This window comes from Capra hircus, chromosome 12, assembly GCF_001704415.2.
Source record: "Capra hircus breed San Clemente chromosome 12, ASM170441v1, whole genome shotgun sequence".
NCBI classification, from domain to species: domain Eukaryota; kingdom Metazoa; phylum Chordata; class Mammalia; order Artiodactyla; family Bovidae; genus Capra; species Capra hircus.
The window spans coordinates 10798527-10823851 of record NC_030819.1 but is presented as its reverse complement, the minus strand read 5'-3'; the positions used below and the strand labels follow the sequence as shown (position 1 = coordinate 10823851).

At 49.4% G+C, this 25325-nt stretch overlaps 1 protein-coding gene across 1 annotated transcript in view; it reads right to left on the bottom strand.

Annotated features, from left to right (window-relative positions):
- The window catches only part of STK24 (serine/threonine kinase 24), a 94739-nt gene that overhangs the window by 25119 nt on the left and 44295 nt on the right, over positions 1–25325 (bottom strand). The window contains exon 3 of the mRNA XM_018056423.1: positions 32–88. Within this exon, the coding sequence (XP_017911912.1) occupies positions 32–88 (57 nt within the window). The remainder of the gene's footprint in view (positions 1–31; positions 89–25325) is intronic.

Below are 25325 nucleotides of genomic sequence, written 5' to 3'. Positions count from 1 at the left end.
CTGCATGTTCAATATCCAATGCGATACTTACAAGGTCCAGTGCAGAGCCCCCGCCAAGATATTCCATTATTATCCACAATTTAGTGTCCTGCAAAGACCAAAAAAAAAAAAAAAAAAGAAAATTACTTACAAAAAAAAAAAAGAAGGCAGAAATACTTTAAATAACCTAAAGGTATTTTCCACTGCGGTTCTGGAACTGGAAAATTTCATAAATACGTAACAGCAAGCTAGGCACGTGCAAGTGAGTGCTGTGTGGGAAAACCTGGAGTGTGTCAGAGGGGCCCTGCACCAGACCCCTGCACCCAGTTCCACACCTGCAGCACCAAGGCCTCAAGGGGGGGCACCCTGTTTTCACACAACGTCAGCTGGTGACCCTCTGGCACAGGAGGGTCGGCGGGGGCGGGGGGGAGGGAATCAGGCCTCAGGGCCAGGCCAGGCCAGCAGCAGCCACTCAGGTCGGGCCCTGGGGGTGATCCAGGAGGCGCCCGGAGCGCAGCACCGGGCACAGGCCATCTCCCTCCGGCCTGCCGCTCTGAGACACATGGGTGGGGCAGGTGGCTCGGCTGGTGCGGCCCATCACCCAGGAAGGCCGCGTGCCCTCCTTGGAGATCTCCAGGCGGAGGGCAGTGGGCGGCGTGCTCCCCGTCTTCCAGCCTTCTCCTCAGCCTCTGTGTCTTGTGTCTCTTCCTTCCCATCGCTTCTGAAGCCCCATGGCTTCCCAGGTTCTTTTCCAGCGAAAGTCCCAAAGTGCTTCTCCCCTGAAAGCCAACGTGCTTGGCCCTGAGGGCTGCAGGCTCCATCAGGATTTCTCATCCTGGGCAGCACTGACATTTGTGGCGGGGTCACCTCTGTCCAGGGACCACCCTGTGCCTGAGACGGTGTTGAGGGGCATCCCTGGCCTCCGACCACTAGAGGCCAGCAGCGCACTCCCGGTCCTGAAGCCCAGACCCGGCCAGGGTCTCCTGGGGGCCCAAGTCGCCCCCGCTGAACTGCATGAACTGCACGATTGATGTCCACCAGCCTCAAGCGTTAACCGCACAGCAGTGCTGCCCGACAACTCCCTCTTGCCCTTGGCTAAGCCAGCTTACACCGGGCAGCCTCTGAGCTGGGTGCCAGTCACCAACTCACTGTGAGACAGCCAGGTTGAGTGCGTGGGCCAGAAAAAGATGGCAATAATAAACCTCACGGTTCATCTGATAATAAAATGAGATCATGAATGTGAAAGCGCTTTGCAAAGCTCAGGGAACTAAACAAGCCAAGAGCAATTAGCCTCTGCCACGGCGTCACCCTGAAGCGCCTCAGAATAACCTGATAAAACCAACGCAGTCCAATCACCAAGGCCAAATAGTACTTCCCTGCATGGGGATTTCTGAGCCAAATAAAATCTGGAACACTGATTCATACACATTCTACGGTAGAATGAAAAAATAATTACTGCCCCACAAGCCTTGAGGCCAGAGTGCTTGAGAAGGAGATCTGCTCAAGGTACACAGGACCTGTTTTGGGAACCAAACTGGTGACCAGGTGACCCAGCACAGCCGCGATCCAGCTATGCAGTCAGTGCCCTCATAAAACCTCCCGCATGAGTGACTTGTGGGAGCACTCCAAGAAAAGTAAGAGTTCTAAAAATAAGAATGATCTTAATCAGAATATTTCATTTTTTAAAAAATGACCTCAAGCCACGTCAATTATGAATGATGTTCTAAGTTCCTCATAAGGGAAAGAAAATATTTATTTATAAATAACGTCAGGATTGAACATTTTAAAGGTACCCAAGTGTTCCCGGGTGGCGCTAGTGGTAAAGAACCCACCTGCCACTGCAGGAGATGGAAGGGATGTGGGTTCCATCCCTGGGTTGGGAAGATCCCCTGGAGTAGAAAACGGCTTACCCACTCCAGTATCCTTGCCTGGAGAGTCCCATGGACAGAGGAGTCTGGAGGGCTACAGTCCTTGGGGCCGCAAGGAGTCGGACACGACTTAAGCGACTTGGCACACACACACAGTTTGTGGAGTGGCAAGTTTCCGTCTCACCCCTGGCCGTTGGCTGCACAGCCTCCACATCCAACTTTGCATCACGTTTTCTGTAACTTCAGAGACTGTCTTCTGCAGATACCTATGAACCCTTCCTCCACTTCTATCCGAACGTAACACTCTATGCAATGTTGTGGGCTAAGTCGCTCAGTAGGGTCTTAGTGGCTCTTAGCAACCCATGGACTGTTGCCCCACAGGCTCCTCTGTCCATGGGGATTCTCCAGGCCAGAATACTAGAGGGGGTTGCCATGCCCTCCTCCAGGGGACCTTCCCAACCCAGGGATCAAACCCAGGTCTCCCACATTGCAGGCGGGATTTTTTTTTTTTTTTTTTTTTTTTACCATCTGAGCCACTGTTCTATACCTTGCTTCTCCTCAGAGCACTCTATACCTGTCCATAAAGGAATCTTTTTTTTTTTGGTAGCCATAACCAACCCACACCCTGCTGACAATGTTACTACCATTCTTTTGCTATCATGAGCCAGCTGTCAACTGAAGAACCTCCCATAGGTAACACTTTAGGAGTTCCTGGATGCTGAGTCAAAGGAATTCACTTGAATTTAAACAGATAATGACAGATGATTCTTCAAAGAGGTCAGCTCAGTTTCATCCTGCCTCCAACAATGTATGGGTGCTAATTTTTCCCCTTGCTTCGTCAACACACTCTATCCCTTAACCAGTGTCATGGAACTTAGGAGCTGAATTGTAGTCCCCCTCCGAAAGTCATACGCTAAAGTCCCAACCTTGAGGACCGCGAAATGTGACTGTGTTTGGAGACAAGGTCTTCATGAACAGGTGAAAGGTAAAGTCAAGTCATAAAGCTGGGCCTTGTCCAAAGTGACTGGTGTCCTCCTAAGGAGATATTAGGACCCAGGCTCACAGAGGGGCAACCACAAGACGGCGCAGGGAGAAGGAAGACGGTACCTCCCAGCCAAGGAGAGAAGCCTCGGAGGACACTGGGCACTTGAGTCTGAGTCACGTGTGTTTTCTTTTTTGTAAGCCCATTATATCCTTTATCTGCTTTTCTGTTGACCTAATATTAGAGAAAGCAGCTAGCTCCCTGTAACATGAGCCACAAACACAGCAATGTCCTCATCTGTCTTGATTTTGCTTTTGGCAATTTTTGCTTGCGGAGATTAATTTACTGTGGACACGATGTCTACGATGATACCACTGACAGGTAAACTTGCCCTGTGCTGTCTGGAGTTGGTGACTGAAAGCTGGCACTCCCCACATTCACAGACATTCAGACAATGGGAAGGTTAAAACACGGTAAATGAGAAAAGAGGCAGATTCAGTGGCGTTAACAAGGATTACTGGCGTTAACAAGGATTACATTTTACAGCATGAATTCGAAAATGAAGTAAGTTCTGCTTGTGCATCTGTGCTGCAAGGAAAGGCTGGGCTCAGGAGGTCTCAACAGTGCAGGAGGTCTCAGTAAACCAGCGAATGGTTTATAAAGCAAAAGTGCCTTCTGCAAAGATCCCGGGCGTGAATGCAGAGCTCCCAGCCCAGGCTTGGATCTGCCTCTGGCCCTCACCAGCTCCGCAACCCAGAGAGCAAGCTTGCAGCCATGTTCGGCGTCCCGTCTGCTCCGGGGACGGAAGGACGGCCACCTCAGGGGCGAGCCCTGCACGCCACACTGCCCGTGAACTTGAGCTGTTACGACCACACGGACTTTACAGTGTCCCCTGTTTGAACCCAGGTCCACCGGGAGGCTTGTGAAACTAGGAGGCAAGACACTGGTTTTGAAGCCAAACCCCTACCCTGTTTTACAGTCAAACCAACGCCCTGACGATCACAGCACCTTCCAACTGTACTCCAGGCACAAGAACCCCATCCCTGACCTCGACAAAAGCTGGTTTAACTGTTCCTCTCCTCCACAGACGTCAGCATTCCTCAGTGACTCAGACACCTGCCATACACACAGTGTCGTGGCTTTGACAGGGCCCAGGCTCTTTTCCTAAATGAATCACTTTTCATGACAGAAAAGTCGCCAAGTAAGTACCACCAGGCGGCCTGTGGTGGGACAAAACGCCGTGGGCGCTCAGAGGAGGGGCCCGTCTGATCAATGGCCGACACCACGGAAGTAATAGCGAGAGAAGGAAATGAGAAGATCCATCAGAAAACCAATGGCCAACAGGTGCCTGAAGAAGTATTCAACACCACTAACAATGGTTGCTGCTGCTGCTAAGTCGCTTCGGTCGTGTCCAACTCTGTGCGACCCCCTAGACGGCAGCCCCCCAGGCTCCCCCGTCCCTGGGATTTTCCAGGCAAGAGTACTGGAGTGGGCTGCCATTGCCTTCTCCCCACTAAGGACTAGGGAAAGGCAAATCAAACAACTGCAATGAGGTATCACCTCACGCGGGTCAAAATGGCCATCATTAAAAAGATAGCAAATGCTGGAGGGGATGTACAGAAAGGGGAACCCTCCCAAACTGCTGGAACCCTCCTGGAAACTGCTGGTGGGAATGTTAAGCTGATGCAGTCACTACAGGGAACAGAATGGCAGTGCCTTAGAAAACTGAAGAGTTTCCATATGACCCAGCAATCCCACTCTTGGCATACATCCAGACAAAACTATCATTCAAAAAGGTAACACACCCCCTGCATTCACAGCGGCACAACTGACAAAGGCCAAGGCATGGAAGCAACCCAAAGGTCCATCGACAGATGAACGGCTAAAGAAGGCATGGCTCACACAGACGATGGGATACCACCCGGCCGTGAAAAAGAGTGAAATAATGCCATTTGCAGCCACATGGATGGACCTGCAGATGAGCACACGGAGTAAAGGCAGGCAGGCAGAGAAAGACAAGTATCAAATGATATCACCCACATGTGGAGTCAAGTGAAAAAAAAAAAAAAACTATACAAAGAAACTTATCTACAGAACCGGAACAGACTCACAGACACAGAAAATATGCATCCAGGTCATCAGCCTCTTACATTTGACAGAACTGCATACCTGGCCGAGTGCAGGGCGGGGAGGCAACTGGGACTCAATCCCAGACTTAATGCTGAGTCAGACACCGAAACAGCAAGAACCACAGGAATCAACAGCAGAGACGCTAAGCAACTGCTAAGGGATGCCAGCGAGGGAGACATGTTCTAGCATAACTGCTCTTAACCGCTTTCCTTTCAGAAAGCAACCAACTCTAATCCGACTGCCTGAAAAGGACCTCAATTTACATAATGTGTGCCTGGGACTTGCGGCATTCCCACGCCCCGCTCCCCTGAGCCAAGAAGAAGAACTTCTGCCCTAATGTCCTGCAGTAAACTGCAAAGGACACGGAGCCGTCCCCCAGATGCTCTTCTCGGGGTTCATGTCGGGAGAGTCTCTCTCCTGGAAGAGGCTGCCTTCTAACTGCGTGCCATGTGTGTGCGTGAGTCTCAGTAATTAAGTCTCCCCAGACGGGTACTGAGATATTCTGCACTTTGGCATCAACACAAATCTGGCACAACGCAGTAAAAGATGTGTTAACGCGACATTTCTGTGCTGAATGCTGGTAGAAGCTAAGATGGATAAAAGCACTCTGCCTAAAGATCCTTACAGGGTCTCAAGGAAATAAAACTCACAACCTAAATCTGACAAACAAAACAGGGAGCGTGGAAGGAGTGCCCGGGGAGGTGGGAGGTGAAAGAGGAGGACTCCCCCTCCCCCGTCCCCCTCCTCCTCATCCAAGAGCAAACAACCATCAGTGGGCATAAACTGCCAAGTCAAACAAGTCTGCCATAATCATGATGAGCTAAAAATGGACTCTTCCTAAAAGTGAGGTGTTTCTAATAATTACAAGAGTATCCTTCTGCCAGGCAAAGATTTTCGTATCATTGCACATCATATCCAAAATCACTGCAGATGGTGACTCTGACCATGAAATTAAAAGACGCCTGCTCCTTGGAAGAAAAGCTATGACAAACCTAGACAGTGTATTAAAAAGTAGAGACATTACTTTGCAGAGAAAGGTCCATACAGTCTAAGCTATGGTTTTTCCAGTAGTCATGTATGGATGTGAGAGTTGGACCGTAAAGAAGGCTGAGTGCCAAAGAATTGATGCTCTCCAACTGTGGTGTTGGAGAAGACTTGAGAGTCCCTTGGACTGCAAGGAGATCCAACCAGTCCATCCTAAAGAAAATCAGTCCTGAGTATTCGTTGGAAGGACTGATGCTACAGCTGAAGCTCCAACACTTTGGCCACATGACGTGAAAAGCCGATTCAATGGAAGAAACCCTGATGCTGGGAAAGACTGAGGGCAGGAGGAGAAGGGGGCAACAGAGGATTGAATGGCATCACCAACTCAATGGACATAAGTGTGAGCAATGGTGAAGGACAGGGAAGCCTGGCGTGCTGCCGTCCATGTTGTCACAAAGAGCTGGACATGACTGAATGGTGGAATGATGACAACACAGCAAACATCAGAAATATCTGTGAGAAAACCATAAAACCCAAAGAAGTGATTGCTAGGGTGCAGAATTAATTCTCTGATAAAGGTCCAGCCCAAAGATGGGACAAGACCGAGCCTGAGGGTGAACACAGCAGAGAAAGAAGACTTTACTGTGGTTTGCAAATTGAAGAGGAGCCGAAAGTGTTAAGACAATTTATGGAATTAGGATATTCACGAATAACAGATGCTATTATTTGAAATGCACAGGTGGCGAATTCTCTTATGTATTTATACTTCTATTTCCATCCTGCAGGGTAATCACTACACCCCAACAGTAAACCGCTTCCGAAGGAAGGGACTTCTCAGTGTGCTGTCTGTTCAGAGCTGGGTTGTGCTGAGGAGACGTTTCCGCCACCCAAATTCTTGCTCCTCTTCCTCCACACCTCCCGGCCACCTCACGTGCTTTTATCTTCTGCACAGCTCTATTAACAGTCAGACAGACGCAGGTACCCGATTTACCGTCAGTTTGTTCACGATGGGCGGCTGGACCCAGTCAAGCTGTGCACGCATCAGACGTGCAACCCCTTCCCGGGGTGCAGACCCGAGGTCACTGACGAGACCGATGGTTCTGGTCCCCCACACCCGACTGTGACATCAGCTGCCACCTCCCCCAGCTCCACTGCTGCCTTGGCCAGAAGACCCCATCGCGGCATTTATACAAATGCCATATAGCTCTGTACACACACTCCGTACAGATGCCCAGAGAGCAGCCACGCTAAGTGCCCTGTCCAGCAATTGGCAAACTGCGGTCAGTCGCTATGACCGCCACATCGCGCGGCTCCCGGACAGGGTTCGATAAGAGGGCCTGGTCCGAGCACTCCATGTCTGCATTCTGATGTCCTTATTCACCCAAACACCTTAAAGTCCCGCTTTTGCTGTGTGACAATGGGTGGGGAGGAGTCCATTCCCCTCACCCATAGAAAACTTCTCTGTAGTTACAGGCTAAGCAGCTCCTCATTACATAATCCAAGTAAGGGCTGTCATCTCAGGATACCTTTCTTCTCCCCCCAAGAAATTTACTTAGACAATGTGATGTGATTAGTCGCCCAGTCCTGTCTGACTCTTTGCGACCCCATGGACTGTAGCCCACCAGGATCCTCCGTCCATGGGATTTTCCAGGCAAGAATACTGGAGCGGGATGCCATTCCCTTCTCCAACTTGGACAACAGAAGTTTAAAAAAAAAGCATATGGCATAACTGTGAGTGCTAAGTCGCTTCAGTTGTTTTAGACTCTTTGCAACCCCAGGGACTGTAGCCTGCCAGGCTCCTCTGTCCATGGGATTCTCCTGGCAAGAATACTGGAGTGGGTTGCCATTCCCTTCTCTAGGGGAGCTTCCCAACCCAGGGATCAAACTGGCATCTCTTATGTCTCCTGCATTGGCAGGTGGGTTCTTTACCACAAGCACCACCTGGGAAGCCCAATATGGCATAATTAATTATAATTATTGTATCTAAATATATTAGCTGTGTTTAGATACGTCAAAGGTTTGAATGTGCAGAAAAGGTAAAGGTTGGCCAAAAAGTTCACTTGGGTTTTTCCATTGGTTGTTAAACAGAACTAGGAATACAATTAATGCTTATTTTAAATCATAGGTAAGTAACATCAGCCAGAAAACAGACTTGAGTTTCTTTTTGGTGAAGTAAAATATTTCGCCTAATTGGAAATTTAATTCATTCAACTTTCTTGAAAACCATAAAATGGAGCTGCCGAGTGTCTGCAGGGATGTTCTTCCGTTACAGCCGGGCAGTGTGTTCGGGGAGAGAAAGGAATCCACGTCCCTGTCCTTTGAGACATCTCAACGTTTTCTGTTCTCTTTGGTGCTGAGCCGACTGCTCGATCCCCATGACTGATTGTGAGATGAAATATATTCCCCTGTGATTTCACAGCCAGCTTTACTTGGGGATTCATTTAGGCCACCCACCAGTCAGTTCTTCTGCTTCTACCCGCAGTCACCCTGGGGTCTGATACAAAGGGCTCCCGGGCCATTTCCATTTTTCCCAGAAACGCAAGGACAGATGCTTGCAAACTAAAAATCACTCTCAGAGAAAACAGATGTTCTTTCCCCTCTCCCAGAAGCAGAGGCTGCAGCTGTTCCAGGACAATGGGGAATGCAGCAGACGACTTCCAAATGGCCACGGAGGCTGGGAGGGTGGCTGTCACCGTGTGGGTGCGGGTGGAGGGGACACGGGGCTCCCCCCACGTGGCTGAATGACCGCGCAGATCAGCACAGTGAAATGAGGGCCCCTCTAGCCCGAGGGTGGCAGGCGGCTCACGAGGGCCAAGGACACCCTGGTCCCCACACACAGGAGTCAACAGCACCATCCCCCAACAAGGCAGCAGACGTGGATGGGGGAGAGCGTGCAGTCCGTGGCCCGGGCTCCCGTTTGGGGGAAAGGCCCTCCTCGCAGAGCTGGGGGACGTGGGACAGGCTGCCACTGCCAGGCCTTCACGCAACCAAAGTCAGTGACTAAACAACCAGCACCAAGGACTCCGCAGGCCTGGGACAGGCTCTGCCCTGCGCTGGCATCGGGGGCCCCTCTGGGCGTGGACCCACCATCTGGCCATTCCTGCAGAACACTAGGGCTCCCCCATCCACAAAATTGAGAAAAAAAAAAAGAAAAAATCCAACATCTGGGAAACAGCCGCTCAGAGGAGGTTCGAGAGAGCCGCGCATCTGCTCACGTTTATGGAAACGTGCGTGAATTTCCTCCCTTTTCAGAGACTCTACCTTCTCATGGCCACGTTGCTCACGTGGAATCATAAGCTCCAAGCCAGTTTTCTTTACGGAAAATTAACTGGAGCCAACAAACAGTGAACACAGAAGGAAGAAGGACAGGAACGGGGCAGATATTTGGAAGTAACTCTGAAATCAACTGTGTTTAAAAAACAGTTTGAGCCAAAAACCAAGAAAGTGACCCAGAGGATTCGCAAACACATGATAAAATGGACAAATCAGATCATTTCCTGGCAGAGAGTCCACACTCCCTTCCAAGTTTTAATACACTGCGAGTCTTAACGTCAATAGGTCAAGCGCTTCTAGAACCAGCAGGCGTTTTCCAGATTCCTCCTGACCCCACCAGGTTCAGGCACAGGCCAGCCCAAAGGAGGCAGATGGGCAGCGGCCACCCTGCTCAGCCTCTCCTTGTGGGTGGCCCGTTCACCCCAAATTAGGAGTCGAGGTCCCTGAGGACTGCAAAGAGGGGAGGCGGGAGTGCCCATCCACCCACCAGGCTTGCACATGTGCGGCCCCAACACTGGGCAATAGCAGGTGGCCCTGCAGGAGAGGCAGGGGCCCAGGAGAGTCCAGGCTGGGCAGAGAGGCCCACAGAGCAGGCCTGGGACGGCTTCTGCGACGGTACCTTCATCCCTCGGTTACACTGTCTGCTCGGGGACGAAGCAATGAACAAAAGGGCAACTGTACCCCCGCTGGGGCTGAGGAACCCTTAGGAACGACTTTGGCAAACTTTTATGAAAAAGTGAGACAAAAAGATTTTAGGGACATGTGGTTATTAATCACCCCACCACCACCACCACCAAGCCCCCAACCGTTTCTGTCCATTATTTTAAATCCACCGTAGATTTCGGCTCTCGTGCTCTCTCTGTGTGTGCTATTACCTTGTGTTTCCTACGGAACAAGACGTGCACAAATAATTCACAGCTTATTTCCTCTCAAATCCCATGGTCTCACTCACAAAACTACTGGAAAATAAAACTGTTTAAAACATTACCATGCTATTTCATTAACTGCCTTTTATTTCACGCTTCATGGTCCTTTAAACCACCAACACTGAAAGGAATGCTCTTCTAAAGACAGCGAAATAGCAGGAGACCCACAGAAAACTGCTTAGGGCCAGCTTGGCGTCCCCTAAGGCTTATCCTCCAAGTGCTGACTAGAGAGCTATTTCCAGAGGGATCTGTCGGGAATTTCACAGAACTGAAATCTACTGAGCGAGAAACACAGAGAGACAGAGAGAAGGGTCCCACAGAGAAATACATTTAGGAATACCACATATTAAACTTCCCCTTCAAGGTGCAAAAGCTCCGAGAACACTGCAACAGAAGCCTGCTAGACCCAGCGTGTCCAAACATCTCACCAGGCAGCACCTACTAACATCTTCCAGGACGGGGCGCACCCAGAAACGCTCCCTTGGCTCAAGCTCCCCCTCGGAGCCCGCCAGCAGGTAGCCAGCCTGCACTCCAATTGATGTGAGACCCTCCCCATCCACCCCACCCTCAACAATCCGTGGAGCCCAATTATGTTCCAGTTATGTGGGGACAGGGAGATTCGGCCCACAAAGACCCAACAGGCCCGAATACAGTGTGAAAGGGTGGAGGCCAACCTCATTATTCACGAGAACCATGCATGCTCACACCTTCCATGACACCTCTAAACTCTACGGGCTTCCCTGGCGGCTCAGCTGGTAAAGAAACCACCTGCAACGTGGGAGACTTGGGTTCGATCCCTGGGTTGGGAAGATCCTCTGGAGAAGGGAAAGGCTACCCACTCCAGTGTTCTGGCCTGGAGAATATAGTCTATATAGTCCATGGGGTCGCAAAGAGTTGGGGACGACTGAGCGACTTTCACTCACTAGACTTTCAAGTCACAGCTCAATGCCCTCCGGTGCCCACACCTTTTCTTACTATCCACGATAAGCAGAACTGTATACGCATGTCAGATGAGCTGAGAAACCTGTCTTTCTAGAAAGAGTCTTGTCATTCAATGTTACTGCTTAAACTCTGAAACGAAAATAGAAGGGGGGGGGGGGGAAGAAAGGGAAACCACAACAGAGGGTTCCAACAATATTTATATCACATTATTCACACCTCTTATGTGTGGTTTGAAACTCTTGAGTCTCGAATTAACCAAAGTAATGAAACAGTTTTCAAGGGACTGGGGTGGGGTTCAAGGGCACAGCACCAAGGGAGTCCCCAAGGTGGCCGGCTGAGAGCAGGACCCCAGGGGAGAGCCACACGGACCCACACATATCCTCCTCACACCCCTAGACGCCCCTCCACCTACCTGGCAGCAAGGAGGGGGGCGGGGGGCACCAGAACAGCTGAGAGAGGCATGGAGAGAAGGAGGGCATCAAAGGGCAAGACCCAGCACTGCCAAATGCTTCAAGTCTATTTTTTTAAAAAATAATTTAGGAGCAGAAACCACACCACCTTTATAACAAGCTCGGAGAACTCAGGAGTGTGTACAGCTGTCTGACGTGGGCGAGTTCAGTTTACACTAAGTTATCTGACCTCGGACAACACTGCTCTGTGGCCCTGTGGTGCGACGCGCACGCGGGAGTCACATGTGTCACCGTCCAAGACGAGTGGCTTTCCCTTCTCCCTCCTTGGGTCGGCGTCTTCATCACCGCAGCTCCCCTGCTATCTCCCCGCTCCATCTCCAGGCCCTCTGGCCCAGGGTGAGTCTCCCAGGCCAGGCAGTCTCTTGCCTTTGAGCTGCTCTCTGGACTCCGCAGTCTGAAGCCAGAGCTGGGGAATCTTGAAGAAACAGGTCCAGGAGGCCAGGCTCCATCTCACCCTGACCTAACATGCCCTCTCCGCTTCCTGGACAGGGGCCCTGACCACCAGAGCACTTGCTTGGGGTGGCAATGGCCAGATCACGCGTCTCCTTCCTTCACCAACCTGAGAAGATCTGGGCACAGGGCCCCCACCTGCATCCGTGCCCAACGGAGGCAGGGCAGCCGGGCTCCGAGCGCCCAGAAGCAGCAAGTCATGTGACACGGTGGCAGGAGGGGTGGCTGGTCCCGACACGAGGGGGCCTAGGGTCCCAAAACCCAGGCCAGGTGGTACCAATGGTAAAGAATCCACCTGCCAAAGCAGACAAGACACCATAGACACAGGCTCCATTCATCCCCTGTCAGGAAGATCCCCTGGAGAAGAAACTGCCAACCCACTCCAGTATTCTTGCCTGGAAAAATCCTATCGACAGGGGAGCCTGGCAGGCTGCAGTCCATGGGGTCGCCAAGAGCTGGACACGACTGAGCTCCTGTCAGCAGCAGCGGCATGAAGGCAGGACAAGCTTCCGACACAAATGACCAGCACAGTCAGAACACATTCCAGGAGGGAGAGGCCGGACTCCGAACACCCCAGGCCCTGTGCGCACACACACAGAACACCGTTCAAAGGTTTTAAAAAGCAAGCACCTGTGAGATTACCTGTGGGGAAAGACACTTCAGACCCCAAAGTCCTTAAAGGCTCATACACCTCACTGAATATGTTGCAAACATTTCCTGCTTCCCCCACCCCAGTACAGCACAAGTGAACACTAGTTAAATATGCTCTAGGGGGGCCAGTCCTTATCTTAACCCAAATGCCCAAGATCCCAGTTTACCCAGAGGGTGCTTTCCTGAAATGAGGTAAAGACAGACACAGCTCTGCACACTGCAACGCATCTGGGGCAGGACCAAGAGCCCCAAACCTCCCTGGATCAAAGAAGACATCAGAGAGCCGGGCTAGGAATTTGCCGCTCCTGTTGACAGCCAACTCCAGGGAACCGGCTCTAATTTTCTGAATGTTAGACGGAGGCAGAAACTCGATTCGAATCGGAAAAGGTAGTATCAAACTCGGTACATTATTCAAGCAAGAAGGGAAGCTAGAATTAAAAATTCTCTGAATAAACCTGAGCTCATAACCTGCTGCTCTCACACGGACGCTGGGCTGGGACGGACTTTGATTAGAGGTGCAGCCGCCTCGTCAGATAGTCCGTGAAAGAAAGAGCAAGGGGCTGCGGGTGGCTTACTGCGCCTCTTAGTGAGTACACACGATATGGGGACCTGGGAGGTACAAGAGCACGTGAGAACCAGGAGATGATGTTGTTAACGCTCTCCACACAGGCCCGGGGCCTCGCCAGAGCACAGGGCCTGGAGCTTGGAGGGAGATCCTGGAGACAGGCAGAGAGGTGAGCCTCACGGGTTAGAGGAAGCTACCTGCCCCCTCCAAAGGTCAACTATGAAGATGCTTCCTTTTTTGAAAATGTGGACAAGCTGTCATAAAGGAAATGGTGGCGGTGAAGCGCCTCACGCCTCACCCCAGACATGGGATCACCCTGGACAGGGACCCCACCGACCAGCAGCCCCTCCGTGCCCCACCCTCAGGCTCTTAGCACTGAGCCCTGCAAAGATCCAACCCCCGTGACCTCCCAAGCCTGCACGGCTGGCCATCCTGCAACACCCGCCTGCCCACTCGCCGGCTACTGCCGGAAAGGGAGATGGGAGGTCTATGCACCAAGTCCAAAAGACAACCCTCGGGTTAAAAAGTCCGCTTCTCTCGACAGCCACACCTCGGCTCCCAAAGTCTGACTTCATTCCAACAGCCCGAGGAAAGCTAGACCCCGAGCATCTTTTCCCAAGGAAGACAAGTTAAAATTTCTCCTCTTTTTAACCCGGACGCCTAAGCCCTTCAAGACAAAAACACAAATGACAAAACTTTGCTAGAAAACAGAGTAATTTGTTCTGCTCTTTCTGCTCCTTGAAGAGTAAAGCGATGCGGACTGCCAGCAGCCAAGCCAAACCGGCCCTGGGGCTGCGGTCTGATTCCCGGGGGAGACGTGGAGTTGTGGTCTGCTGGGCCTTCCCCGGGTCCGGATCTGGAGCCATTACCTCCCAGACGGTCAGAGCTCGGTTTCTAATTCACACACACCGGCACCAGACTCATAACAGTTGACGGCAATCCCATCAACAATGTGTTCCGCCTCCCTGCCACCCCTGATACAAGCAAGACGGGAAGGAGACTCTGTGCAACTTGCCCCTGAAGCAATAATAGCTCTGAGTGACCAGAATTAAATCCACTGTGCAGTGACAGACACAGACCCACAGCAGGCTGACCGCGAACTCAAGACCACCATCTCAGTCAGGGGAACGCCTGTCCTCAACCAGGAGAAAGCGGCCAGGCCTGCCTTGCACTCCACTCATTCCTAAGCCCCGCGTGGTTATCCGATGAGGCAGAGCCCCAGCCCTTGCTGGAGACAGGAGAGAGAAAGTCTCGGGGCCTCTGACACACGTGCACCAGCTGTGAGTGGAGGCTGAGCTCAGGCTGATGGAGGGCGCACGTCTGTCGGGGCAGGGCCGACAGCAGCTTACCTCCGCGGGAGTCTGGCGAGGCGGGGGGTCATGTGCCCACTGTCCATCGGGCTGCCATCCCTTTGAGGAGAGGGAGACATGGATGGGAACCAAAGGATCTTCTAAAGGCAAGTTCTTAGCGCAAGATGGCCCCAAGGTCCCTGCAACCAAAGAAATCATTGTGGTTTTGCGTTTGGCATATTTATGCCCCTTTTCCTTTAGGGACAAGTCTGTCCCCCTCTGAATGGAGATCCATTTTCAAAACGCAGTGCCCAGAAATACCGCCCCACTTAGAGGTGGGATGAGTTAAGGGGGCGAGAGAAAGGCAAGCAGTCTTGAATGCCACAACTCAGGACAGAAAGCAAGCCTAAGAGCATTTCCTTCTCAAAACACAGCCAGAAATCAACTGTTACTTTTAAAGAACCAACCGTTTTCTACCAAACATTTCAACACCTGCAAACTCCTCCTCCTCACAGCCGTTTTAAAAATGTGCCCAATAATGATTCCCAAATCCACACGGCTCTCTATACCAGCCTGGTTAGGGCTTCTATATAAACAAAAAATATGGGTGATTAGCTTCAATAATCACTGGTCTATAGCCAACCTCACCAATGGCTGATCTCCACTGATTCCCATTTATTTCGACATGGAAAAGTCATTAGATGGAATTGAAGCATATAATCAGAAAGCCAATCTCACACTAAGGCAATGAACAACCATCAAAATCCAGGCAACTAAGTTAAAGACCTAAACCACTATAATGATGCTTGGTCTACTTAACAGTTATAGAAACTGCTTTTAGCAACTCAACCTGCAGTAGGCCAATAACCACCCAATGCCAAGACATCAGTAATTCCCAGGCGGCACTGGTGGTCAAGAGCCTGCCTGCCAATGCAGGAGGTGTAAGAGAGGCAGGTTCGATCCCTGGGTCGGGAAGATCTGGAGGAGGGTATGGCAATGCACTCCAGTATTCATCCTTGCCTGGAGAATCCCATGGACAGAGGAGCCTGGTGGGCTGCAGCCCATAGGGTTGCAAAGAGTCGGACACGACTGAAGCGACTTAAATGCACAGCTAGCAAAGCTGTCTGCATCTGCTCTACAGAATGTCGCACCCCAAGCTCCTTTTCTTCAAAAAGAATTCCTCTTTCCTTCAAAGAAATGCCTGAGGATATGTGCTACCTGCCACCACAGTAATGCGACTAACAGACATCAGAACACTCTGTCTGGTCATCTGTGCATCAAGCATACGGAGACAAGAACAGGGAAACCTACTCATGAGGAGTTTAAATAAATCTACGTTTCAGACATCCAAAGAGGAAGGAGAAGAGAGTCACCTACAGATCAATTTACTTCTTTAAAGATGAGTCATCACAGGAGGGGAGAAATGGATACCTATAGGCTGATCCCTGTTGATGTATGGCAGAAACCAACACCATACTTTAAAAGAAGAAAAAGAAAGTGAAGTCGCTCAGTCGTATCCGACTCTTTGTGTGCTGGACTATAGCCTAGCAGGCTTCTCCGCCCATGGGATTTTCCAGGCAAGGGTACCACAGTGGGTTGCCATTTCCTTCTCCAGGGCATCTTCCCGACCGAGGGATCAAATCCAGGTCTCCCACATCGTAGGCAGACGCTTTACCCTCTGAGCCACCAGGGAAGCCCTTTAAAAAGATGAATTGTCACAATCAGGACAAAAGGACTCTCAAATGTACCAGTGAAACCTTTCGGTTTCATACGTAGGTTTTTCAAAAACATCGCAACCACTTCATCCCTCCTGAAAGGACCAAGAGCTAACTAGCTCTCCAGCAGTCAATCCTCCAGACCCCAAGGGTCAAACCAAAAGGCAACACCATCACAAAGGCCCTACCCCAGGATACGAGAGCACAAAGCATCAGACGCCAGCTGTAAGGGAGGACTGAGCTGAGGAGGAAGGGGACAGGCTCGGGCAGTGGGCAGGTGAGGGTCGCCTGGTGTTCCACCCTCGGCCAAAGCAACAGGCCGGCGGTGCCGCCGGGACCACAACGCCGGCAGGCGATTCCTGGCAGAGACGAGGCTGGGCGCGGGCAAAGCAGTGGGAAGGGCGGGGCGGCCGGGACCAGCTGCCCAGCCCCATGGGGGTCTTGGCAGCATGGGCGAGGCCTCTGGGTCTAGGCTGACGTGGGCCCCGGCTCCTGCATCAAGTCCAAGTCCACATGGTTCCCATACATGCGCCACAGAGGGGACCATCAGCTCTGCCTTGAAGAGCGAAGAAAACTATTTCCCTGTGCCAGGCAAGAAGTCTTCTGTGGGACTACCCAGGAAATGAGGGGGCAGTAAATAAAAATTCAACACGGGGACAATAAGGCCCCGTGGAGACGACACCTTCCAGCCTGAGAACCAAGACAGGAGTGACAGGGTGACCCGGGGTCTGCAGATCTGCCGTCTGGCCACCTGCTCAAGCTTCCCGCGGGGTCTCCACGGAAAGGCTGAGCTGCGAGCAGACGCCGGGTTCCACAGGATGCTGGTGGTGGGCACTGCAAACACGGACACGGCGGCCGTCGGGGCAGGACCTCACAGCAGCTGCCCAGTCGGATGGCTGGCTGTCCCACCTCCCGCCCCGGCCCTGGGACTCCAGGAAGCCCGCCCTCCTTCCAGCTCCAGAGGAAAAACCTTGTCTGGTGGGAGCCGCTGAGATGGCTTCTCCAGCAGCGGTTTTCTGCTCGAGAGAACAAAAGGTGAGGCTGGGAGCCTCCCAGGTCCCTTTCCGCTCTAATAACCTATGATTCTAGCAATTTATCTGCACGGGACATGTTTGTTTTTTAAATAATTTTACTCATTCATCTAATCTTTGAAGGCGCTGGGGCTTCATTGCTGCACAAGCTTCTCTAGCTGCAGACAGTAGGGGCTACTCTCTGGCTGCGACGTGAAGGCTTCTCATTACTGTAGCTTCTCTTGTTGCTGGAAGACGGGCTCCAGGGCTCAGTTGTTGTGGCTTGCAGGCTCTAAAGCACAGGCTCAAAAGTTGTGGTGCAGAGGCTTAGCTGCTCCGTGAATTGAACCCACGTCTCCTGCATTGGCAGGAGGATTCTTTACCACTGAGCTACCAGGGAAGCCTTACTAAACAGCAAGCCATGCTGAATCGCACAGAAAAAAAACTCAAAAGATCAACGTGTCCATACTGTTATTTTGCACACACGTCCAACACCAGGTGACCAACTACAGGGCTGGTTTAACTAGGAGCTGGGACCCCCATCTTCAGAAGCAGGTAGAGTATCTCCAGAGCTCAAGCCTCGGGGTCAGAATGGCTAGAAAAGCACAGAGAAGTGGGGACACAAGGCAAACCATCGCCCCCTTTTCTAACTAGGCTTCATCTCCAGCTCGCTTGTGGTTTTTCTTGAAACCAAATCTGCAGGCCTTTCCCCTGCCCCGCAACCCCCAAAGTCCTCTCTCCCAGTCAGGCTGGGGCCATGTCATCCCACCAAGCTGCCTGGCCTGAAACATGGAGGGAAAGTATTGAAGTGGAACTTGAAAGCAATGGAGCAAGAAGACTTAATATAGTAAATTCAGGAACATGTACTGCCCACCAAGTCCCCCAGAGCCCCACTTCCTCCCAAGCCTCCTGCCACTTGAAGTGCTTTGCTCCCGTGTGTCTCGGACCAATCCCAGCAAACGCAGAAACAGTTTCAAGCCACACACAGAAATGAGGACCACCCAGGACCTCTCCCCGCTGTCATCTGAGTGACTCCAACACATGACTGCCCCTTCCTGCTGGTTCCAAGACACAAACAGTCCACAAACTGCAGACAACTCCTCAACGTAACACACCAGCCAGTTCACAGCGTGCTCAGCTCTGTCACTTTGAGGCAAGTTAGTCCTCCACCCCAGAACCCAGAGACAGTTTAGGAATCGAGATGCAGAACCACCAGCCCAAAAGGGAGTCAATATTCGATGATTCCAAAAAACAAAAATTGATGATCAACTGAACAACCAGCAAAAATGCTGCATCGGCATCCTTCCTGACCCATGAGCAGGAAGGAAGTACCCGGGGAGGGAGTCGGCAATGAGAATGCTGTTCGAGGCAAGGTCAGGTTCTATTTTCCTGTTCTGTCTGTGAGCACCCTGCAGAATTCAACAGAAGAGAACTGACATGTAACAGAAAGGGCTCGGACAGTTCTCAGCTAATAAAGGAACTCTCTGAGCCTCTCGGCAACGGCCAACTACAGAAGACTTCCCTGCTCTATGAAACCAATTAACTTTCTTAGAAATCAGAAAGGGTACGCTGGAGATCTGGCTACTTGCCATCTACTTACAGTGAGATGGAAAGAAAAAAACCATATACCCATCTTTATAATAACAGGGGGGAAAAGTACATGCTATTGTTTGTTTGTTTAAAAACGAAGACCAAAACACTCTTAACCAGGAATAGAAGCAGACTTTCTTAAGAAAAAAAGAGGCCACACATCAAAATTCTATAGCAAATATCCTACTTAAAGAAAAATGTAATGTGCTTTTTTTAAGATCAAGAACAAGACCAGTGTATCCCTCCGATCGCTGCCAGCCCACACAGTTCTAGAGGTCACGGTCACCAAAACATAGGCTGTAAGATGGTGATGTGAATGGACAGGGGCACAGAAAACCATCATTATTTACAGACGTGAGCATATGCATAGAAAACCAGTAAGAGCTCAGCAAGATTGCCAGAAACAATGTGGCAAAAAAAAAAACAAAACTCGTCCCCTTAAATAGGCAATAACCAACCTGAAAATGTATCACTCAAAACAGGAATAAAAACGTGTCTGGGAACCTGCATAATCTTTCTGAAGGAAAACATTTACATTGCATTAAAGCTCAAATATGAAAACCTAATTTAAAAAATGGACATTCATAGCCAAGGATGGGATGACATAAGATGTCAATTCTCAAAAAAAATCAATTCTGAAACTTTAGTAAGATTTTAAACTGAAAATGTACAAACTTATTCTAAGACATGTGGAAGAAAAAACGTCTTCTGAGACCTCATGTACTTGTTAAAAACAGCAAAAGTTTTTGGATGTATGTGGGCAGAGGTGGAGACCATTATCATTATAGATACTATGACTCAAAACAAGGCCAAGATAACAATAATTCTATCTCACACACACAGACCATGAGTGATACTGGCCCAGGAATAAAACAGAAAATCCAGAAACAGGCCTAGACATACAAGAGGACTTTGGTATATAACATCACATGTAAGTGGGGAAAATACTATTTTATACAACAGTATTATAAAACTTATTTCTACATGGAGAAAAATAAAATCCTCACTTCAAACTGTATGCCAGACAGATAAAAGAGCTAAATGCAAAAGGCAAAATTATAAGGCTGATTAAAGATGGAAATTTTCATATAACTCTTAACCTTAGGTAACTGAAAGTTTCCTTAAACAGGATCCCAAAAGCAGAAATCTGAAGGTAAAAATTGATAACTGCATTAATATTAAGGATTTTTTTCAACAAAGGACACCCTAAAGTTAAAAGAACTGTAACAGAGTCAGAGAAAATACTTGTGGTATCTAAAACTGATATCATTTTAATATACATATCAAGTATTAAAACACAGGAAAGCCAACTGAAAACTTAAGAAGATATGAACAGAACTGAACAGAGTAAGAAATCCCAAGGGCTAAGGATTTGTGAAGACACTCAAACCCACTATTGACAGAAATGCAAATAAGCATAATAAAATGCTCTATTGTACTTACAGAATTGGAAAAAATTTTAAAGTTGTATATCAAGGCTGGCAAGGAAGCAGAAAAATAAGGCCCGACATCATTAAGCATGAGGGGGAATGCAAACTAAAATCACAATGAGATAGATACCACCTCTCATCCCTGCGGGTGGCCATCATCAGGAATGCAAAGAGGATGTAGAGAAATTAGAACCCCCCTTGGTACAGGTTCTTTGGAAAAGAAAACAGCCTGGCAGTTCCTCAAAGTGTTAAACACAGAGTTACCATATGACCCAACAATTTCACTCCTGGGCATATACCCGAGAGAAATGCAAGCATGTCAACACAAAAACCAGAAAATAATGTTCACAGCAACATTGTCCGTAATAGCCCGAAAGTGGAAACAGCCCCAGGTGGTCATCACCCGCCAAATGAGTAAATAAACCATCATGCTAACGTACACTCAACCCCAGAGCAGAATCGTCTACACTCACATACAACACTAAGACATGTGAAGGGACTTCCCTGTATTACTTTGCTAACAGATACAACTGATAAAACTACCCTAAAAGTTCTGGGAACTGAAGAAAAACTTACTCTTAAGCCAATGATCTGAATGCACTATTAGACAAGGACTAATGGACATGCTTCCTTCATGTCGATAAAACAACAGAAATGACTGGGAAAAGTGAAGGTTTGACAAACACAGCTTTGTTTTGCCTTGCACCAGACTTGCGCTGGTTAAACTGGCCTGATATTTAAGAATATTACAGAATTTACTATAAAAGAAAGCGATAACCCTAATTTTAATATGCTAAATAAATGTTAAGGCTTAAAACTTGCCAAGATAGCTTTTCCCTTAATTTAAATAAAAAAATTCTTAAATTAGCATGTACTAAAAATCTAACATGCTAGACAGTTTGGTTTTTCCTGTGGTCATGTATGGATGTGAGAGTTGGACTGTGAAGAAGGCTGAGTGCTGAAGAATTGATGCTTTTCAACTGTGGTGTTGGAGAAGACTCTTGAGAGTCCCTTGGACTGCAAGAAGATCCAACCAGTCCATTCTGAAGGAGATCAGCCCTGGGATTTCTTTGGAAGGAATGATGCTAAAGCTGAAACTCCAATACTTTGGCCACCTCATGTGAAGAGTTGACTCCCTGGAAAAGACCCTGATGCTGGGAGGGATTGGAGGCAGGAGGAGAAGGGGACGACAGAGGATGAGATGGCTGGATGGCATCACCGACTCGATGGACGTGAGTCTGAGTGAACTCCGGGAGTTGGTGATGGACAGGGAGGCCTGGCGTGCTGCGATTCATGGGGTCGCAAAGAGTTGGACACGACTGAGCGACTGACCTGAACTGAGACAGTTTACCTATCTGATTTCAATCTTTACAGTAATCCCATAAAATACGAGACAGTTAGGTAATCATGACCTAGGATTCAAGACTAAAATCCTGGTTTAAACTCTTAGGCAAGAATCTCAGAGATTCTAAAATGCTGGCAATCTTCCCAAGACCAAAAGACCTATAGAGTTGAGATGCTGAACAGAATGACTCTAATGAATGCTGCTTAAAAAGAAATCCGGCTTAGACTGAACTATAGCACCTCACTGTCCATTGTTACAATCTTCTGTCTTCACAGAGTAACTTAGAGCCGAAGAAGTCTCCCTCTCCTGCACACCACACCCAAACCACTCCTTACTCCCCACACACGCGGTTTCATTATGACCTTGTATTTTCGTGGCAGAAAGTTCCAGTGGTATTACATAACGGTTGGGATACGAAAAAGCGTTTGGTTAATAGTTCAGCTGGTTTTAACTTTCCCCAAATTAAGCAGACTACAGTGAATGAAACTCCTGTGGCATGTGGTCATCTTCAAGACCTTTCCAGGCCTCAGATTCATCACCATGAGTTTTCCCTGTCACATTATTCCCCCTCCTCCCTAAATTGGTGGTGGTGTTTTTTGTTTTTACTATGGGGGCGGGGCAGGGGAGACAGGCTACATAGCAACTCTGTGATTTGATTATAGCTACACAGTCAAAATTGGCTCCACTCTGCTGATCTGCAGTAACATTCAGTATATTTAGACCACTTACCTATTGTTTTTTAATTTCTCCTTAAGTACAACACTGAAGCAAAAGCATAATTATGAGACCTTCTAATGCAAATCCAGCAAGAGAGAAACCAGTCTCTGTTCACTTCCTCTTTACTCAGTCTCACTCTGTGAAAGTCCCTTTTCAGTTCAGTCGCTCAGTCACGTCCGACTCTTTGCAACCCCGTGGACTGCAGCACGCCAGGCTTCCCAGTCCATCACCAACTCCCGGAGCCTGCCCAAACTCATGTCCATTGACTTGGTGATGCCATCCAACCTGCCTTCAGTATTTCCCAGCATCAAGGTCTTTTCCAGTGAGTCAGAGTCCCTTAACACAAGGTGAAACCCTGAGGTCCTCTCCCCGTCACCACTTAAAGGACTAAAAACACTATCTCTGAAAGCTATGTGGAGTTTAACAAGGCAGGAACAGCCCCATGAAGCACAGTTATTTTCAACTTTGCGTCAAAGATTCATACCTCTTACATGTCAATTTAAAGTGTATCTCACTTGACAGTATGGTGGTTGTGGATTTGCTAAGTTGTGTCCAACTCTTGAGACCCCATGGACTTGTAGCCTACCAGGCTCTCTGTCCATGGGATTCCCCAGGCAAGAATACTGGAGTGGGCTGCTATTTCCTCCTCCAGGGGATCTTCCCCACCCAGGAATGGAACCAGGGTCTCCTGCACTGCAGGCATTTCTTTACCGTCTTGAGCCACGGGGGAAGCTACTTGATAGTATGGGAAGTGAAAGCGAAGTCACTCAGTCGTGTCCGACTCTGCGACCCCACGGACTGTAGTCTGCCAGGCTCCTCCATCCGTGGAATTTTCCAGCCAAGAGTCTCGGAGCGGGTTGCCATTTCTTTCTCCAGGGATCTTTCCGACCCAGGGATCGAACCTGGGTCTCCCGCATTGCAGGCAGACGTTTTACCATCTGAGCCACCAGGGAAGCCCCTGACAGTATGGACCATACTAATCAAACTACCTAATCCTACGGAGATGGTAGGAAAACAGCCTCTGGCTCATGACGGAGGATCTTCCCCTGGGCCAAGGAATTTCATGTGACTCACCAAAGAGAATCCAGGGGTCTGGATTCTTGTCCTGCTCAAGTTACAGTAGTTAACACTGTCTTAACAAGAGCAGTTCATCAGTTTTTATTAAATGTGACAGAAAGGTTTAAGAAACAAAGGGCGACTTTTCACGACAGTGGTATTATTCCTGGCATTTCTGAGGCAGTTACATTCTCTGCAGGACAATCTGCCTGGTGACATACATGAAGCACCACAGACAGAACTCTTACCGCTCTTCATCCTGCCTGAGCAGAGGGAGCGGAGAAAGTCACCCCTGGGGTTCTTCCGCTTCCCTCTGAGAGCAGATGGCCTTGGAAAGGACTGCCTGGCTCAGCGCCAAGCCGGTCTGCTCTGCAGCCCTCGACTAGATGGCCCTTCCCAGGCTCTCCCGGGTCGGGTGTGGTCTCAAGGCCGAGTCTGGCCAGGCCGTGTGGGCAGAAACAAGGTGCCCTGGGTCCTGGCCTGGGTGCATGAGAACTCCCCACAGGAGCCTCCATTTTCACCCCCGAGCTGACTTAGGGAAGCTGAACACAGCCGTAAGGGCAGGGGAAGAGCGACATGAGAGAAGGAACCTGGGTTCCTGGTAGCTGGAGGAAAACCAGCCACAGATCAGGCTATGTGTGAGCAAGAAATAAACTTCTATCATATTGAGCCATTAAAAACCTACCGTGTTCATTCCAGGAGCAGCTGACATGAGGTTACGTCACTCACTGGCCGACTCTAGAACGAGGTTAGACTGACGGGATTAGTGGCTCAGGTGAGACAAGAGGTGCAAATGGACTCTCTGTAGACACACACAGTCATGGTGGTGATGCCACGTTTGGCCACAATAAAGCAATCTACTTGGTACGCAGTAAAAATTCCGCTGAGGAGCTGAGGCTGAAAAGGACACCTCTGAACCACTGCTCCTGAACTTCCATAGTTAGATATTAGCTGGTATATTCATCAGCAAAAATTCGTGAGGTTCTTCCACACTTCCTTTGCCAAAGCGACCATAATTCATGTTAAAATTACAATGCCTGCAGACCACATGAAACCCAACTCTGGATTTACTACGAAACTACATTGAAGTCATTTCTCAAAGGATAAGTGATAATCAGCAGACAGAATTCAAGATGAGTCTCTCCAGCTGTTAGTTTTTTCCTCTCAATAGAAATTTAACATCAAGACGACCTTTGCCTTCCCATGTGGAAGTCACGTGTGCCCTTCTCTTGTACCATGAAAATGAGAGAGCTTCTTTACAGCATGTCGCCTTTGCCCCATCGAGACCCAAGCTGGACGCTCCCCCACGGCAACTGTCATTGCTAACCCCCTCCTTCTTGCTTCCAACCTCAGTGGATACATCTTCCACTGCAAGGTAATCTGAGAGAAATGGAAATAAACCCAGCCAATTAAGAAAGGAAATTAACACTCAATAAGTACCTGCAACACGCCAGGTACTTTCATATACTCAATTCTATTTGCTCTTTGCCACAATGAGGTGAATTACATGATTTTCCATCTTACAAATGAGGAAGCAGGGAAGTTTAAACACAAAGTCCAGGACAAATGACTCCGAAACTTCTTCCCGTTTCAAACCGCTGCACTTGACCCACGACATACTGCCACTCTTTAGGCAATGAGAAAAAGATAGCATTACCATCCAATATTCATTTCCTTTAAATATGCATTTCAGTGAATCAATGGCTCACCGATGTCCCATCCTCCCACTTATACCTTATTACCACATTTCCACAAAATCGAAGCCTGCAGCAGCCCTCTGACGTCAGAGCAGGCAGACGGCTACAACAAAGCAACCCGAGAGGACAGAGCCAGGGCAGGACGAGGCCTGGCCTTACATTACCCGGGAGTACTGCTGCCTACCCCTCAGGAAGTTCTTTCTATCTGCCAAGTTCTAGTTTCCACAAGAATTATTTCAGAAAGCTTTTCACCAAC